At 47.2% G+C, this 13,022-nt stretch overlaps 1 protein-coding gene across 1 annotated transcript in view; it reads right to left on the reverse strand.

Annotated features, from left to right (window-relative positions):
- The window catches only part of LOC137528777 (complement factor B-like), a 134,084-nt gene that overhangs the window by 117,729 nt on the left and 3,333 nt on the right, over window positions 1-13,022 (reverse strand). Inside the window, exons 2-3 of the mRNA XM_068250348.1 lie at window positions 5,698-5,895; window positions 4,539-4,727 (exon numbers count right to left, since the gene is read on the reverse strand). Coding sequence (XP_068106449.1) covers window positions 4,539-4,727; window positions 5,698-5,895 — 387 coding nt within the window. The remainder of the gene's footprint in view (window positions 1-4,538; window positions 4,728-5,697; window positions 5,896-13,022) is intronic.

Below are 13,022 nucleotides of genomic sequence, written 5' to 3' on the forward strand. Positions count from 1 at the left end.
CCACTGAGGAGGACTGGCTGCCTGAACAGGCCTCAGTGTCGGCAGGATTGGCACTGGCAAAGGGGGTTCTGGTGGTGCTTTTGGTCGGAACACTGCCAGCGCCAGCTTCCTTCAGCCTCTTGAACTCCTCATGCTAGTGATGATGTTTCTTGGCCAGATGGGTGATGAAGCTGGAGGTGCCGTAGTTGGAGGGGTGACAACCTCTGCTCAGCTTCATCTTGCACAGGTTGTAAGTGACAAACTGGCTGTCCACTGAGGGCAGATCAAAAAACTGCCAGATTGGGGATTGGAATTTTCCCTTACGCACTGAATGAGCTGCTGCTGCCTTTTTTTTCCCTGCGGTGGTTGGGGCCTGGGGTTGAGTGGTGCAGCTGATGATAGCGGCAGAAGATGAAGCAGCAGGCTGTGGGTCCTGCATTCCATGCCCACTGCTGCTCCTGCCAATGTCAGCGGTGCTGATCCTCCGTACCAGACCCACCGATGCATGCTCAGACTCAGACTCAATGCCAACATCCACCTCCTGTGGATGGTAGTCATGATCCTTCATCTCAACATCATTATTATCAGCATCATACTCCCCCTCCTCAAACAATTGCTGGGATGTTGATGACCCCCCAATCTCCAACTCTGCAGACACATCAGGCAAGGACCCCCCCTCCCCCCATCACCGTCACCATCTGTGACTCCTCCACATACCCCATTGCGCCCAGAATATCCTCCTCAAACTCAGTGGTAACAGCCCTGATTCGCTCACGGTGTCTGGACTAAAGAGCGCGCTGACTGAGGGTAGGCTGCCCGCTGGGGTCGACATGATGACCGACGAGTCCCCATGCACTGCTGGGCGGCTGCTGCTGCTCCTGCGAAAAGGAGTGGTGGTGGGGGTGGAGCTCTCTGTTGTAGAGCTGATGGTGGTGGCCTGCTCATCCACCATCAGCCGCATCACAGGCTCGGCGTCTTTCTCCTCCAATTTGCGCCGCCGACCCTGATGAAAAATGGTCGCTACACGGCTCTGCTGTGCCTCTTCAGCGTGACTCCCCCTAACAGCTGGGTGCACAGTGCTTCCACGGCCAGTAGCTAGCGGCAGAACTGCTGACGGTGCCAGCAATGTTCCCTCTCTTCTTGGCCTTGCTGCCCTTCCCCCGGCTGCCAGTGCCAGCAGACATAGTGCAAGTTTGTGTGATGATGATGTCACCAGATGGATGTGGGGTACTTGCACTTTATTGAAATCGGTGTTGGACTTTGATGAATCAGCACGGAGTGACAGACAGCAGAGTAGAAGAAGACAGTGTGCACACTAACGGTCTATCTGTCACACACACTGACACTCAGCAGCGCAGCAGAAATGCAGTAATCTGTAGTAGTAAGCTAACACGGACTGTAATACTCTAACAACTAACAACTACTAGCACTGCAATATTAAATATATACACAATACACAGTAATCCTTGTCACACACCCCCTAGTGGCCGGACCGCACAATGCCTTCCAATCGGTTTCAGCACACAGACCATGCAATCTGTGGTCGCAATCGGTGTGCAGAAACCGCTGGGATTTTGGCAGCAGACCGACTAGAAGGGAGCCTGTGAGTTACGGTAATACAAATTACACACTATTTCAGGGTATAACTGCCACCACCTCTGTTACCATGGGACAGAGGAACCCACTGACTGGCTGACTCTAGACCTGCAAATAGAAAACGGTTAAACACACTGTATTTTATCTAGCTATCAACAATAGTAGCGACTCTTCTGAAGCCAGGGTTCAGTTTTGTGTTGCTGAATAATAGGTGTAGCCGAACAAATAAATGACGTTAGCGTCGTTTATTAAAAATGCAATACAAATAATTAATATATACAGAAAATCATTAAAATCAACAATTATAGAGACATTAGAAGCAGTAACCGAAATAAAAAGGGAGAAAATACTTAATTTCGTGGAAATATGTCTTTCCTGGGAAAACTCGTAAAGTTCCTTTGTTTCAGTTCAGGAGAGAAGATGGCCGCTAACCACATGGTCCTCTGGCTAGCAGCAGCATGCTCTCATGAAGATGGGATTTGGAGGACTGCCCCTCCCTATATGCACCCTGGTTTTATGGAAGCTAGTTTTGGGGGCGGAACAAAGCCAGCCCCCTTCGGTTCACAAACCAATCACAGTTCATTCCCTCGGAGAGAGATTTAGATTTAAACTTATAAAATGCTGTAATTCAAAACCAATCAATGTCACATTTGCGCTGATAACAGATTAATATTCCTCAGATTATGACAATTCCTGTGACATTAGACTTGATTAGAGTAGAGGGTCCAGTTCCTGAGAAGACTAATAACTTGGTTGTAGAGTACCCTTTGCCCCTCAAGACTGGTATCAAAAGTAGGGATGATCGGAATGAGCCAATTCCGTTCCACCAGAATTGCGGAATTCCGCCAGCGCTAAATTCCATCGCCATTACATTTCCGTGGAATTTAGCGAATTTCCACAGAATTCCGCATTTTGGCGGAAAAATTTAGGTAATCGCAAATGAAACCTTGTTTATGCTAAATGGTAGACCATGGGACCTAGTGGCTGTTCCCCCGGTAATTAAAAAAAAAAATGTGTGTGGTTTTTGCACCGCAGGAGGTGTCGCGTAAGCTTTGGGACCTGGCGGTGGTTCCATGGCGGTGGTTTTTGCACCGCAGGAGGTGCCGCGTAAGCTTTGGGACCTATACAAAATGGTTGGGATAGGTGAGATAGCTAGGGAGCTGGTTGCTAACATAGGATTGATTGTTTTTTGTTAACTCTGTAATTGGTGCTGAAATAATTTCGATTTTCATGCAGAAATCCGTTTGGGTGGTTTTTGTAAGCCTCTGATTGGTGCAGAAATTCCGATTTTCATGAAGAAATCCTGTTGTTTTCACTTCAAACTTCTAGGGGCTTCCTTATGATTGGCTTACAAAATTCCGCATTCCGCCAGAATTACGCATCGTTCCGCGGAATTTCCGCTATAGCGCTAAGGCAATTCAGTTCTGATGCGACGGAACAGAATCCCCAAATTCCGGCCGAAATCACGGAAAAAAGAATTCCGCAGAACGTGGTGAGCATCCCTAATCAAAAGGTTCAGTAAGACACTACAAACCCAATGATACAACTCTCATAACTATCCTAGATACCGTATTCCATAAATAGGCAAAAAATCATATACAGCATTAATTTACTCTCTGATTCTGACGGAGTCAGGCAGTCTGGTCTCATGCTGAGTTTATCCTGTCTCTTCAAAAGGCAGTAACACTTGCCATTTGGGGCTTACTGCTGGAGCTTTCACACCTCAGAAAGGGATTCTTTTGATCCAGTTAATTAACCACACAGGCCTTATCAGAAAGCATACTTGGCTCTCATGAAAAGAACTCTGCTAACACCTATGAAGACAACAGAGACCCCCAGGCTTGACTGCATGGTATCCACAGACATACAATCTAGATCTGGCAACGCAACAACAATCGGTGTGGCAAACCAATTGCGATTGCGTTCTCTTTTCTCACGGCTCTTCCGTGACCATCCTTCCTATTCCCTAACCTATACTGTAGCTAAGGCTAATATAGCACAGGCCTGGCTTGTGTGCACAACAGCACAGCACACACAGGCACATACACCTAACTAGCAGAGCTGCTGCAGCACAGGGACTGTCACACACACACTAACTAAAATCAAAATACAAGCTAGCTAACTAAACAACAATAAAAGAGTGTATAGTACAGGTGTTTATGTGCAAAAACGCTAGGTTTTCTGACAGTGGAAAGCACTTGCTTAGCCAACAGCACTGGAGATGTCTCTCAGTGAGCAGTCACAAGCAAGGACGATTTTTTTCATCATGGCCATCGCTTTATATACAGGAGGGGCTGGCCAGAGTTCCCCTCTGTGATTGGTTGCTAGGGCTTCTGCTGGGAGCCCTCTGATTGGCTCAGTGATGTCATGGATGTCATCTCCATGGTTACAGTATCCGGATTCTTATATCCGACGGATATCCAGATTGCGGATAAATATCCACGTAGTGCTATTCGGATTTGCCCAGATATCCGGAATCCGAATCCGGGTTCGGATAGTGGAAAAAGTTCAGATTATCCGGGTAATTCGGATATCCGGAATCCGGATGAGCACCCCTGGACACCGGGAGACCTTGCGGCCTACGGGAGACTGGAGGAAGCCCCAGGTAAAGTCTGAATTCCATTTTTAGCCTGACTTCAGGGTCTCTTTAAGGCAACCGTATGCTATTCAATGCTTTTTACAGAGATAAAAGGAAGGGTCTTTCTCATTCAATTTTGACTGGCGTATCAATTGAACATTGATCAGGAAAGACCTTTATTTAACTAATCAAGTGTAGAATGACATCACATGACTGACAGCTGCACAGCCTTATACAGCACAGAACAAAGGAAGCAGTGATGGTTTTCTGACCAATTTTTCAGTCAGATTTCTGCCAAAATCTAATCAATATCGAGTAGTGCAAGATAGTACACTGATGGATTTTGCTAGGGAACAAGGCATCAGATTTTTCCTGAATTTCTTACCTTGGTCATCACATATAGTTGTAGTTCCACTCCATTTTCCATTTTCCTGGCATGTGCGTTTTTCAGGGCCAATCATTTTATATCCATCCAAGCACCGAAAGGAGATGACATTCCCCACATTATACCTTTGTTGACGTGGTTCAAAGTATCCACCCTCAAAGTTCAGTGGTGGCCTGGGACACTCAACATCTATTCAGATATTAAAATAGTTAGATAAAAGAATAGCGTTCAGTAAAACTCAAAGGCAAATGAAAATTGGCACAGCACAGGAGGAGGCAGGCAGCGATGCAGCACAGGAGGAGGCAGGCAATGATGCAGCACAGGAGGAGGCAGGCATTGACGCAGCACAGTAGGAGGCAGGCATTGACACAGCACAGGAGGAGGCAGGCAGTGATGCAGCACAGGAGAAGGCAGGCATTGACGGAGCACAGGAGAAGGCAGGCAGTGATGCAGCACAGGAGGAGGCAGGCAACGATGCAGCACAGGAGGAGGCAGGCAACGATGCAGCACAGGAGGAGGCAGACAGCGATACAGCACAGTAGGAGGCAGACAGTAACACAGCACAGGAGGAGGCAGGCAGTGATGCAGCACAGAAGGAGGCAGGCAGTGATGCAGCACAGGAGAAGGCAGACAGTAACATAGCACAGGAGGAGGCACGCAGCAATGCAGCACAGGAGGAGGCAGGCAGCAATGCAGCACAGGAGAAGAAAGGCAGCGATGCAGAACAGAAGGAGGCAGGCAGTGACGCAGCACAGGAGGAGGCAGGCAGCAATGCAGCACAGGAGAAGGAAGACTGCAATGCAGAACAGAAAGAGGCAGGCAGTGATGATGCAGCACAGGAGGAGGCAGGCAGTGATGCAGCACAGAAGGAGGCAGGCAGTGACACAACACAGGAGGAGGCAGGCAGAGACACAACACAGGAGGAGGCAGGCAGTGACACAGCACAGGAGGAGACCGGCAGTGACACAGCACAGGAGGAGGCAGGCAGCGACGCAGCACTGGAGGAGGCAGGCAGCGACGCAGCACTGGAGGAGGCAGGCAGCGACGCAGCACAGGAGGAGGCAAGCAGTGACGCATCACAGGAGGAGGCAGGTAGTCTTACAGCACAGGAGGGGTAAGAAAATGGAGCACAAGGTAGCAGAGGACAGAGGGAAATTACCTCTACACTCAAACTTTACATCTTCATCTTTCCAGCGCCCAAACCGGCATGTACGGACTGGACCTGGATGTGGATTCTTCCCTTTTGGACAGTTGTACTTCAAATCAAGTCTTAATCTTCCGCTATCAGTTATGTTGTAGGTCATGCCAGGCATGACCACTTTGCTGACATCACATGTAGTAGGGGAAGCAACAGTCACTATGATTAAAAAAAAGCACACATAAATAGAAGAATAACTGAATATCCTTAATGCAGCATTTGGGGAACATGGCATAGGTAGCACTGCAGATATCGGTTTCTAAATTTACTTTAACCACTTCACCACTGAGGGGTTTTACCCCTTGAACACCAGAGCAATTTTCACCTATCAGCGCTCCTTCCATTTATTCGTCTATAACTTTATTATTACTTATCGCAATGAAATGAACTATATCTTGTTTTTTTCGCCACCAATCAGGCTTTCTTTAGGTGGGACATTATGCCAAGAATTATTTTATTCTCAATGTGTTTTAATGGGAAAATAGGAAAAAATGTGGGAAAAAATTATTATTTTTCAGTTTTCGGCCATTATAGTTTTTAAATAATGCATGCTACTGTAATTAAAACCCATGAAATATATTTGCCCATTTGTTCCAGTTATAAAACCGTTTAAATTATGTCCCTATCACAATGTTTGGCGCCAATATTTTATTTGGAAATAAAGGTGCATTTTTTTCAGTTTTGCATCCATCCCTAATTACAAGCCCGTAGTTTATAAAGTAACAGTGTTATACCCTCTTGACATAAATATTTAAAAAAGTTCAGCCCCTAAGGTAACTATTTGTTGTTTTTTTTTATTGTATTTTTTTTTATTACAAAAAAACAAAAATTGGGGAGTGTGGGAGGTAATGAGTTAATTTATTGTGTAAAACTAATGTATTTGTATATGTAAAATGCTTTAGGGTGTAGTCTTACTATTTGGCCACAAGATGGCCACAGTGAGTCTGTTTACATGCGACCTGTAAGCGTCCGGAAGGACGCTTACAGGAAGCACTACGAGGCTGGGAAGATCACAATGATCGCGCGGTTTCTCAAAGAAGCAGCAGATCATTGTGGGGGCTTAGATCAACGAACGGGAATGGATTTTCCTGTTCATTGATGTCCGGGCGAGCGGGCGGCGGTGCGCACAAGCGGCGGGAGCGCGGACAACGGCGGTAGCGCGGAAGGTACGGATTTCTTCGTCCCTTGTTTTTTTGTGGGGGAAAAAGGACGGAGAGGGGGGTAAAGTGGTTAAAGCTAGGTTCAGATTTTCTCTCACATCCCAAAAACATACAGAGTAGTTAATTGGCTTCCTCCCAAATTGGCTATGGTAGGGATTAGATTGTGAGCCCCTCTGAGGGACAGTTAGAGACAAGACATAATACTCTGTACAGCGCTGCGGTACTGATTAATAATTATTATAATATAGATGCTAGAGATTTGGCATTGAAGAATTGTTACAGATAATTGTTTGTGATCAGCTTGTGCAAAAGTGTAAAGGGGCAGAATGCAGTAAATTATTCAGGATAACCACTTTAATCAAGTAGTTTTTATCCTAACAGACTAGAGCAATTTTCACCTGTCAGCATTCTCCCTTTTTATTCGCCAATACTCTTTATTACTACTTGTCACAACAAAATGATCTATGCCTTGTTTTTTTCACCACCAATTAGGCTTTCTTTGGGTAGTACATTTTGCTAAGAATTATTTTATTCTAAATGCATTTAAACAGAAATAATACGATAAAAAGGAAAACAAATTTTTATTTCTCAGTTTTCAGCCATTATAGTTTTAAAATAAAACATGCTACCATACAAAGCATGCTACTCAAATATTTTATTTGCCCATTTGTCCCAGTTACTACCCATTTAAATTCTGTCCCTATCACAATGTATGGTGACAATATTTTATTTGTAAAAATAGGTGTATTTTTTGTGGGGTTTTTTTCTGTCCACAATTACCAGCCCTTACATAGTAAAATAATAGTAATATACCCTCATGACATACATATTAAAAAAAAAAAGTCCCAAAGGCAACCATTTATGTTTTTTTAACTGTTTTTTTCTTTTTTTTTACAAGTGTTGGGGGAAGGGGATGTGGAAGTGGAAGGGATTAATTATATTTTTTATTATACATTTATGGTGTGTGACTGTGTGTGTGTGTATTTTTACTTTGTTGCCACTAGATGGCACTGCAAACACTATCCTGGTTTCACCAGGAAGTGTTCACTTTTTTTTTTTTTTACATTGGACATACTTTTACTACTTTCTGTATTATGAATGGATATGGCCCCCGATCGGGGTCATGTGCGTTCATTCCAGGCATTGCGATTGGTTAGGGGAACTTGGAACTTGTTCCCCTTCCCCAACCGTGGATCTCTGTGTCCCGACAGGTATGCTCGTGCACAGCACCAGCAAACAACCATACAAACCATACAATTATGTATTTGTATAGCACCAAAATCTCCTGCAGCATTTTACAGAGTACATAGTCATGTCACTGGCTGTCCTCAGAGGAGCTCACAGTCTGGGGAGAACCAACTAACTTAGTATTGGTTTTGGTTGTTGTATCGGTTGTTGGTGGGGGAGCAGCAATAATGTAGAAAGGGAAGGGGCTATCATATTTCTCTTTTGGGGGAGCGTTAGGCATTCACCTCAACAGAACTGTGGGCATTCCCAATGGTTGAATTTGATGGATGGATGTCTTTTTTTCAATAATATGAAATGCAATAAACCATATATAAATCAACCAAGAGTTCTCAGGTTTTAATAGATTGTTGTTAATACTTACTTATGTATGTATGGACACACCTGAAGCTGTGCAAGCACACCACCAATGTCGCACTAAGCTACCACCCATAACTGTGCCGCCCACACTTAGTCACGGCCCAGACTAAGCTGCCGCCCACATGTGCTTCTGTGCACATTTACCACCTTCGGTTGGTGTATGGGATCAGTTTGGAATAATATTGGTCAAAAACTTTGTAATATAAAAGCTAACAGTGTCCAGGTTGTCATGGTGACCTCCCAGTTTCCGGGTCTGTGCATACTTACAACTGTGGATTAGTAATAAAGTTATGAGTCACCTGGGGCCAGTTCTAGACTTTTGCCTGAGGCAAACTTGTGAGGATGCCACCCCCCCTCCCATATAGGCAGTATAATTGCCCCCAGTATAGGTAGCCTGGAGGGGGAAGCAGCAAGGAGGTGGGGCAGGGGACACAGCGGTGGGGAGGGGGGTCCGACCCCACCTCCCTCACCTGGGTCCCCCCGGTCCGTGCTCCCCCTCCAACTAGCAGCGCTGTGTATAAATGTCAGCCAGGCAGAGGGCGGTGGAAGCAATGACTCCCCTTCTCCCCTCCTTTCGTGATCAAGTAAGGCGTTCCACCGCTTGCGTCACTTCCTGCAATGTCACTTCCAAAGTACAGTCGGTGGCATTGCAGGAAGTGATGAGCGGTGGAATGCAGTGCTGGAATGCAAGGAGGTGAGTCATTGCTTCCCCGCCCACTTCCTGGCTGACATTTATACACAGCGCTGATAGCTGGAGGGGGAACGTGTACCGGGGGGACCCTAGTGAGGGAGGGGGGTCCGACCCCCACTCCCCACCGCTGTGCCCCCTGCCCCCCTTCCTGACTGCTACCCCCTCCAACTCAGCAACCCTCTCCACCCACGGCCAGGCAGGCACCACCCCCCCACTTTTGCGACCTGAGGAACCTGCCTCACCTTGCCTGATAGGCGGCCCGGGGCTGGAGTCACCTTCAGGGCTGTTTTACACTACATTTGATTCTGATTTTTCGGTTTTGATGCGATTGACATGCAATTCCGATTTTGGTGCAATAAAAAAAAAGTCCTGCATGCTGATTTTTTTCTGCATTTTTCTTCCTGTGTTGCTAGTATCCAGGGAAAATCAGACTCGCAAAGCGGAATCAAAAATCAGATTTACAGTGTGCAGGGGAGCGTAGACAGAGCAGGCCGAGGCTGAAGCAGTTCATTGAGGTGCAGTGACACTCGTGCTGTCTCTACCAATACTTCAAGTGCCAAAAGCTCAAGTGGACTTTTACTTTCATTATATTTATGACACAGATCAACATTGCACAAGCGTTTGTTTGCTTGTTTTTGTGTGTCTGTGTGTGTTTGTTTTGTTTTGCAGTTTGTTATTACAGAAGGTCTTTTCAATTCTGTTTGCAGCAAGATAACAACTCTCCAAACTTACAGTAAGCTTAGATTGTACTGTTTGCTAACTTTTGACTCTAAACACTGGTCACCTTCAGATGACTGTTTTTATATGCATGGTGGTGGTTGCACTGAATGAGTGTGAATGAGTGTCTGGGAAAGTGATTGATTGGTGTGTGTTTATGCCTCAGATTTCTCTCCTCTGCACTGCCGTTTAACCCTTTGGGACCGCTGATAAGTGGCATTGTGGCTGTCTAAAGACCGTTCTTGCAGCTACTGAACTTCCTGTCCAGGGGAAGTTTAAACAGTAGAGGGCGCTCTACTGTTTAAACTTCCTGCCGGGACAGGAAGTTCTGTGTAGCTGCAGCCGGTCCGAAACCCAGCGTGGAAAGAAGACAGCGGGGACCAGGGGACTCCCGCCGGCCGGAACAGGTAATGTATACCCGCTGTATTGCGTCGGTCGCCGGGCATTCGAACGCACTTGGGACCCGCCGGCGATCGAGAAAAATCAACAGGAATTGACGGGAACGATCGATTTCAGACGGAAATCGATCGTTCTGTCAGCGGTGTGTGCAGCGATTTCACAGCCGATTCGATCACTGTGATCGAATCGGCTGTATATCGGCGGGAAAATCGTTAGGTGTATGGGCCCCTTAAGCCTGATGCGGCGTAGGATTTACTCCACCTGCTTGTAGCAATCCCGATGCGATCGTGCGCACCCGAGAGGGGAGATTAAGCTGTCATATGACAGATGACATCTCCCCTCAGTGATCAGGAGCCATTGTGAGTGGCTCCTGATCACGTGATCACTATGATCGCCGGTGGATCGTAGTGATCACTATTAGAGCAGCTGCGGTAGGTGGGAAAGAAGAGGATCCACTCACCTTCCTGACGTTCCCCCGGCAATCGTTGCTCCTCTCCGCTCTGGCCAGCGTCTCTGCTTGCTCTGACTTAAAGGAGTTATCCGGCAAAATGTATGAAAATAAGCACTACTTACCGGGGGCTTCCTCCAGCCCCATGCTCCCAGCACGTCCCTCGCCGCATCTCTCACCGCAGCCGTTCGCCGCAGCTCCGTCCCGGTCCCCAGCCATTACGTCAGGGCGACCTCTAGGTCGGCCTGTACTGCGCCTGCGCGAGCGGCGCTGTCAATCACCGTCACGTGGATCGGAGCAGACTGTGTAGGCGCAGAACTACTGCGCCTGCACAGTCCGCTCCGGCCCACGTGGCGGCGATTGACAGCGCCGCTCGTGCCGGCGCAGTACAGGCTGACGCGCTGAGGTCATCGCCGGGGACCAGGACGGAGCTGCGGCGAATGACTGCGGTGAGAGATGCGGCGAGGGACGTGCTGGGAGCTTGGGGCTGGAGGAAGCCCCCGGTAAGTAGTGCTTATTTTCATACATTTTGCCGGATAACTCCTTTACGTGTCGGGTCCCGGCTTGATGACATCATCAAGCCGCGACCCGGAACTTAGAGTCAGTACGAGCAGGGATGCTGGCCAGAGCGGAGGGGGCTAGAGCTGCTCATCGCAGGACCCAGGAAGGTGAGTATAGGCTGCTGGCAATTGGGGGGACACTTGGCTACACTGTGGACACCATACCTAGCTATCTACACTTGGGATCCGGCTGCCTGACCCCCCCAAACGTGCCCCCCGCATGTAAAATGGCCTGGACCTTAAGGGAGGGTAGGCAGCCAGTCGCCAAAAGGTTAGGCAAAGCTCCCCTTCCATGTGCAGCCCCCTCATCCATGCATATCGTCCATGCATGTATTCCCTCTTTTATGCACACCTCCCCTGAGCACTAGCTTTCCTGTTTCATGTGTTGCTTCTCATTTGCAGCTTTTTCTTTCATATGTAGCAACCGCATTTCACGTCCGAGTGCCCCCCTGGGCTGCAGCCGCCCTAGGCCCGGGCCTTTGTGGCCTTTCCAGAAATCCGACCGTGGTTCTCTCTCTCAGAGGAATGCTAAGGTGAGATAAAAAGGCTGATTTGCTTAGTGCAAGAAGTCAAGCTCTGGAAACCATGTCTGTAGTGGACTGATCAAAAGGTAGTTGGATTTTGTGCTGATAAAGAGTGCTGTTGTTCATTTCTGTTGTTGTTTTTTTGGGGGACAAATGATAGGTTTGCACCCAGTAGATATGATCTGCTCTGTGTTAGTTAGTTGCCGATCTAGTGGCAAAGGTTTCGTTCTGTTTCCTGTCCCTGGGTGCTTTGGAAATACTCAGAGACACGAGTGCTTCTGAAGCCTTCCGATGAATCTCAAAGAGGTATTTGACCTACAGGACGGAGGGGGGAGGGGGCGGCAGTGGTGAACCAAGGGCACAGAAAGATAATTGAGTGTTCTCTATGGGATCCAGACCCTTCCCTCTACATAGTTAGGTATCTAAAAATAGTTTTTCTATTTCAGGGTTACTATAAAAGGAACCCAAGGTGTGAGGACTGTGGAAGCTACCATATTTATTTCCAGTGGCGTAGCTAAGGAGCTGTGGGCCCCGATGCAAGTTTTACAATGGGGCCCCCCAAGCACTCTATACATAACAATTGATACGGTGCACCAAAACCTGCCAATGGTAACTACAGTGTCAGAGGTGCAAGAAGGGGATGGGGAGCAGTTTGTTAATGATTACCACTATATAAAGTACTGTATCTATAGAAGTGATTATTACAAGCACAGGACTAATATAAAGCTAATACTGCAGTTGAGGGAGGGCCCTTCGGGGCCCCTCTAGCCCAAGGGCCCCCGATGTGGTCGCAACCCCTATTGCTACGCCACTGTTTATTTCCTTTTAAACAATACCAGTTGCCTGACTGTCCTGCTGATCTTTCTGGTCAGTAGAGTCTAAATCGCACACCTGAAACAAGCATGTAGTTAATCTTGTCAGATTTTTGTCAGAAACACCTGATCTGCTGCATGCTTGTTCAGGGTCTGTGGCTTAAAGCATTAGAGGCAAAGGATCAGCAGGACAGCCAGGCAATGTGCATTACTTAAAAGGAAATAAACATGTCAGCCTCCATATCCCTTGTACCTCGGGAATCTGAACTGAAAATGTGGTGCACTGTCAGACTGCTATGGTAATAAAACATATATAAAGAAAAAACACGTTGACAAACTGTTAACCTGGAGTCACCAACCTCCATGACAT

This window comes from Hyperolius riggenbachi, chromosome 8, assembly GCF_040937935.1.
Source record: "Hyperolius riggenbachi isolate aHypRig1 chromosome 8, aHypRig1.pri, whole genome shotgun sequence".
Lineage (NCBI taxonomy): Eukaryota > Metazoa > Chordata > Amphibia > Anura > Hyperoliidae > Hyperolius > Hyperolius riggenbachi.